This window comes from Rhinopithecus bieti, unplaced genomic scaffold (assembly GCF_001698545.2).
Source record: "Rhinopithecus bieti isolate Rb0 unplaced genomic scaffold, ASM169854v2 scaffold_13029, whole genome shotgun sequence".
NCBI lineage: Eukaryota > Metazoa > Chordata > Mammalia > Primates > Cercopithecidae > Rhinopithecus > Rhinopithecus bieti.
This window is the reverse complement of record NW_016807982.1, coordinates 357,155-363,758: the sequence shown is the minus strand read 5'-3', so window position 1 is coordinate 363,758 and position 6,604 is coordinate 357,155. Positions and strand designations below refer to the sequence as shown.

The 6,604-nt window shown below is 43.3% G+C and overlaps 1 protein-coding gene across 1 annotated transcript in view; it reads left to right on the top strand.

Annotated features, from left to right (window-relative positions):
* YARS1 (tyrosyl-tRNA synthetase 1) overlaps positions 1 to 6,604 on the top strand; it is a 44,982-nt gene that overhangs the window by 21,069 nt on the left and 17,309 nt on the right. Inside the window, exon 4 of the mRNA XM_017884420.1 lies at positions 4,537 to 4,629. Within this exon, the coding sequence (XP_017739909.1) occupies positions 4,537 to 4,629 (93 nt within the window). The remainder of the gene's footprint in view (positions 1 to 4,536; positions 4,630 to 6,604) is intronic.

Genomic DNA, 6,604 nt, shown 5'->3' with positions numbered 1-6,604 from the left:
TATGGTTTTGTATTCTACTTTTTTTACTTTATTACATCATAAATATTTTTACCTTTATTTTTTTGAAACCAAGTTTCACTCTTGTTGCCCAGGCTGGAGTGCAATGGCACGATCTTGGCTCACTGCAACCTCTGCACCTCCCAGGTTCAAGCGATTCTCCTGCCTCAGTCTCTCGAGTAGCTGGGATTACAGGCATGTGCCACCACGCCTGGATAATTTTGTATTTTTAGTAGAGACAGTGGTTTCTCCATGTTAGTCAGGGTGTTCTCGAACTCCCGACCTCAGGTGTTCCACCCGCCTTGGCCTCAAGGTGCTGGATTACAGGTGTGAGCCACTGCGCCGGCCCTTTTTTTTTGAGAGGGAGTCTCACTTTGTCACCCATGCTGGAGTGCAGTGGTGTGATCTTGGCTCACTGCAACCTCTGCCTCCTGGGTTCAAGCGATTCTCCTGCCTCAGCCTCCCAAGTAGCTGGGACTACAGGCATGTGCCACCACACCCAGCTAATTTTTGTATTTTTAGTAGAGACAGGGTTTCACCTTGTTGGCCAGGATGGTCTTGATCTCTTGACCTCATGATCTACCTGCCCTAGCCTCCCAAAGTGCTAGGATTACAGGCATGAGCCACCGTGCCCAGCCCCTAAAATCTTTATTAACTATCCCTTTCTAAAACAGTGTGCCCATTCCTGCCCTAGAGATTACAACATGTATCCTTGCAACTTATTACAGTTTAAGTTAGATATTTTTACCAGTGCCCAATAATGCTAGAAACATGTTTACTACATTTTTGCTCCAACAACAGTTGGAGTAAAACTCTTTTTTGTTTGTTTGTTTGTTTTCGTTTTTTGAGACAGAGTCTTGCTCTGTCGCCCAGAGTGGAGTGCAGTAGTGCGATCTTGGCTCACTGCAAGCTCCACCTCCTGGGTTCAAGCCATTCTCCTGCCTCAGCCTCCTGAGTAGCTGGGACTACAGGCTAATTTTTTATATTTTTAGTAGAGATGGGGTTTCACCGTGTTAGCCAGGGTGTCTCGATCTCCTGACCTCGTGATCTTCCCACCTTGGCCTCCCAAAGTGCTGAGATTACAGGTGTGAGCCACCGTGCCCGGCAAAACTCTTTTTTTTTTGAGACACAGTGTTACTCTGTCACCAAGCTGGAGTACAGCGACGTGATCTTGACTCACTGCAACCTCTGCCTCCTGGGTTCAAGCCATTCTCCTGCCTCAGCCTCCTGAGTAGCTGGGATTACAGGCTCCCACCACCATGCCCAGCTAATTTTTGTATTTTTAGTAGAGATGGGGTTTCACCATATTGGCCAGGATGGTCTTGATCCCCTGACCTCATGATCCGCCCGCCTCAGCCTCCCAGAGTGCTGGGATTACAGGCATGAGTCACCGCGCCCTGCCTCAAAACTCATTTTTTACATACATTTTAAATCCTTGGCTGGGTGCAGTGGGTCACCCCTATAATCCCAGCACTTTGGGAGGCCAAGACAGGCAGATCACCTGAGGTCAGAAGTTTTAGACCAGCCTGGCCAACATCATGAAACCCCATTGCTAGTAAAAATGTAAAAATTAGCCGGACACAGTGGTGTGCACCTATAATCCCAGCTCTTCAAGAGGCTGACACAGGAGAATTGTTTGAGCCTGGGAGGCAGAGGTCGCAGTAAGCCAAGATCACACCATTGCACTCTAGGCTGGGCAACAGAAAGAGACCTTGTCTCAAAAATAAAATAAAATAAATCTTAAAGACATTATTACAATTTTTTTTTTTTTTTTTCCTGAGACTGAGACTCCATCGCCCAGGCTGAAGTGCAGTGGTGTGATCTCGGCTCACTGCAACATCAGCCTGCCTGTCATGGGATTCTCATGCCTCAGCCTACTGAGTAGCTGGGATTACAGGTGCCCGCCACCATGCCCGGCTAATTTTGTATTTTAGTAGAGACGGGGTTTCACCATGTTGGCCAGGCTGGTCTTGAACTCCTGACCTCAAGCGATCTGCCCACCTTGGCCTCCCAAAGTGCTGGGATTACAGGCGTGAGCCACTGCACCCAGCCTATAATTGTTTTTTAAGTCACTTTTCATCTATATCTACCCCTACTTCCCCTTTCTGATACTCTTGATTCTTGCCTGCAGTTCTTTGCTTCTATGTGAGTTCATTTTCCTTCAACCTAAAGAGCCCCCACTTAGTATTTTGTGTTTGTAGTGCAGTTCTTTCAGTAATTAGTTCTTTTAGTTTTATCTGAAAACATCTATTTCTTTCACTGCGTATGAAATTTGAAGTTTGGAATTATTTTTCTTTTGGCACCTTAAAAGAATCATTGCATTGCCTTCCGACTTCCATAGTTTCCACTGAAAAGTCACCTGTAAGTATTATTGTTTCTCCTTTACAGATAATATGTTTTTTCTCTGACTGCTTTTAAGATTTTTTCTTGTTTCTGATTTTCAGCAATTTGACTGTGATGTTTTTGTTACTGTTTTCTTTGAGACAGGGTCTTGCTTGCATTGCCCAGGGTAGAGTGATTGATCTTGGCTCACTGCAGCCTCGACTTCCTGGGCACAGGTGATCCTGCCACCTCAGCCTCCCAAGTAGCTGGGACTATGGATGTGTGCCACCACACCTGGCTAATTTTTGTTTTTTTTTATGCACATAGAGTTTCACCATGTTGGCCAGGCTTGTCTCATACTCCTGAGCTCAAACGATTTGCCTGCCTTGGCCTCCCAAATTGCTAGAATTACAGGTGTGAACCGCTGTGCCTGACCAGCTATGATGTTTTCAGCTATAGTTTTCTTTGTATTTATCCTGCTTAGATTTTGCTGAGCTTCTTGAACCAGTGGATTTGTTTTCATCAAATTTGGGTAATTGCCATGATTTCCTCAAATACTGCTTCTCTCTTTTTCTCTTTCTCCTCTAGGGACTTTATACAACTCATGTTTCATATTCTGTTCTGTTGTTTTCCTTTCTTTGTTCCCTCTGTGCTTAGTTTGGATATGTTCTATTGAACTTTCTTCAAGTTTATCAATCCTGTCTTCTGTTAAATCCAGTATTGTATTGTGACATTTTAGAACTTCCATTTGATTCTTGTTATAGATTCCAATTGTCTTTTACAATTCTCTTTGATCCATTTTTGTCTGTCTTTTCTTATTTCCTTTTTGGTTTGTTTTTCCTGCCTATTCTGCCTATGTACTCTTATTTTCTTTAACATACCAGTCACAGTTATTTTGGCATCATGACCTGTTTACTGCAATATCTGGATTGTTTCTGAATCTGCTTCTATTGACTATTTTCTCTTGACTGTCAACCACTTTTCTCTGCTTCCCATTTCTAGTACTTTTTTTTTTTAATCAAAGGGATTATAGATGCATTGTAGACCCTCTGGATTATGTTTATAGGATGCTATGTTTTCTGTAGATTGCTAAATTACGGACTTATCACCTGGGTTCTGTCAGGGGTTGGTTTTTGGCTTTGTTAGAACACATCTACTTCAGCTTGGCCTTTACTCCTGTGGTGTGGTCCTTGTTCCTAGAGCATGGCCTTTCTAGAGACTCAAACTGAAATATCAGGGTGTTCACAAAGCCCTCTCTACTTTGATTGGACCTAAACTTCCATCTCTGTCTCCCCAATACTGTGCAGCCTCCAAAATCTCTGCTGAGGTCTCCAGCCTCCCAGAGCCTGTTCTCTGCCAGACTTCCTGGTATCTCACTATGTGCATACACAGCTATGAGTCAGCCAAGAAGTCAGTGGGGAATTTTGACATAGGCTGAGGAACCCATCCCAATCCCTAGCCTCCTGCAGCCCTGAACTCCAATAGCCATTTCCCCTGCTTAGTCTCTTACTGTCTGCTTGGTCTCTTTTTCTCAGCACCTGGTTTGCAAAAAAATACCCTCAGTGAGAAAGCCAAGGCGAGTGTGTAGTCACCTTCCCTTCGCTCAAGATTTGCTGCCCTGTTGGGTTTTTTTGTTTTGTTTTTTGTTTTTGTTTTTGTTTTTTTTGAGACGGAGTCTCGCTCTGTCGCCCAGGCTGCAGTGCAGTGGCACGATCTCGGCTCACTGCAACCTCTGCCTCCCGGGTTCAAGCAATCCTACTGCCTCAGCCTCCCGAGTAGCTGGGATTAATTACAGGTGCCTGCCACCATGCTCGGCTAATTTTTGTATTCTTAGTAGAGATGGGGTTTCACCATGTTGGCCAGGCTCATCTCGAACTCCTAACCTTAGGTGATCCACCCATCTCAGCCTCCCAAAGTGCTGGGATTACAGGTGTGAGCCACCGCACCCAGCTTGCCCTGTTGTTTTATGTATTTCCATGTTTTATTGTTGTTTACGGTGACTTAAATCCAATAGCCTCACAATGTAATACGATAGAAAAGCAGTAGGGAAAAAAACTTTGCTTGAATTACAATCACTGTCAAAAACTACATATTTGGTATAAAAAGATTGGAAGCAATATAACAGCTACTCAGTTGCTGGCCAAGTTAGATGAGATCAGGGCACTGAGGAGGAACTTAGACTAATACCTGCTTTTGTGTGTTTCTCTAATCTCTCAGTACCTCCCTGCACTTGGCTATTCAAAACGGGTCCATCTGATGAATCCTATGGTTCCAGGATTAACAGGCAGCAAAATGAGCTCTTCAGAAGAGGTAAGTTGTCAGCTGAGACTTGAATTTAGAAATCTTCAGCCTCAATGGATAGATCGAGGACTGAAAAGAACAGTGACCTGGCTAACTAGAATTCTCCAATATTTGAGTTAGAAGGTGCCTTACACCATTCAATTAGTTTCAGTGGTTCTTTAGTATTAAAGGATCCAGAGCAGTCCTGATGAGATCTAATCATAACTTAATGATTTTTGCTGCTGATAAAAAAAAAATACAAGCAAAAGTAATGTCTTTGTTCATAGAACTGTGATAAAATTCAGCCTTATTAATGAGAGCACTATGGTTGCATTTCACTAATTAGCATTTTGATTCCTAGGGTAATACTTGATACCACTAATATTATGATATCTTTTAATATTTAAGAGTCCCTCTTGAGCTCATGTACTTGGGGGAAAGTTCACTTTGATTCTGATCATTAGAGCGTGGAAATCCAAAGATGTGAAAGGTTGAGTTCTGGGTTCCCAAACATGGCATATCTTCAGAATCATCTTAGGGAATTAAAAAAAAAAACAAAAAAAGTGTTGATTAGACCTTGTCCACAAGAGATTCTGATAAAGTAGTTCTGGGAGGAACTCAGGAATCTGTATTTCCTTCCTTCCTTCCTTCCTTCCTTCCTTTCTTCCTTCCTTCCTTCCTTCCTTCCTTCCTTCCTTCCTCCCTTCCTTCCTCCCTTCCTTCCTCTCCTTTGTTTTTTTTTTTTTTTTTTTCCCTTTTCTGAGATACTTTCACTGTGTTGCCCAGGCTGGAGTGCAGTGGTGCGATCTCAGCTTACTGCAACCTCCGCCTCCCCGGTTCAAGCAATTCTCCTGCCTCAGCCTCCTGAGTAGCTTGGGACTACAGGTGCCTACCAACACGCTTAGCTAATTTTTGTATTTTTCAGTAGAGACTGGGTTTCGCCGTGTTGGCCAGGCTGGTCTCAAACTCTTAACCTCAAGTGATCTGCCCTCCTTGGCCTCCCAAAGTGCTGGGATTATGGGTGTGACTCACCGTGCCTGACCAGGAATCTGTATTTTCTGTGAAATCCTACTAGGTGATTCTGGTTTAAGTCACATCTGGACACTCATCTAGTTCTTTAAATATGACATCTCAAACTTTGATCAGACATTGGTGATTATATGCATGTATACTGTTGTATTTTTTCGTTTTTGTTGTTGTTTTCCAACCTCACCCCATTACCATTTTGTTTTCTTTTTTTTTTCTTAAGACGGAGTCTTGCACTGTCGCCCAGGCTGGAGTGCAGTGGCGTGATCTCAGCTCACTGCAGCCTCTGCCTCCTGGGTTCAAGCAATTCTCCTGCCTCAGCCTCCTGAGTAGCTGGGATTACAGGCACGTGCCACCACGCCTGGCTAATTTTTGTGTTTTTAGTAGAGACGGTGTTTCACCATCTTGGCCAGGCTTGTCTTGAACTCCTAACCTCGTGATCCACCCTCCTCGGCCTCCCAAAGTGCTGGGATTCCAGGTGTGAGCCACTGCGTCCGACCTCCCTGTTACCATATTTTTAAAGAATATACTCATTCCTTTTTCTCTCACATTAAAATGCTCCTTGTGTCACTTAGTACTCTGCCAAATATCATATCACTCATCCTGTTTGGTGACATTTGCTGTTTCTTCACCCTGGTAATCAGGCCTAGCAGTAGTTCCCAAATCAGAATCACTTGGAGAAGTTTATATATATATATGTTTCACCATGTTGGACAGGCTGGTTTCGAACTCCTGACCTCAGGTGATCTGGCTGCCTTGGCTTCCCAAGGTGCTGGGATTACAGGCGTGAGCCACTGCGCCAGCCTTTTTTTTGTTATATATATATAATATGTGATATATATAATGGAATATATATTAAAGTAAATATATATTATATAATAAATATATATTATATATTAATAATAAACCCAGCCAAAAAGTTTTTTAAAATACAAATTTAAGCCGGACGTGGTGGCTCACGCCTGTAATCCCAGCACTT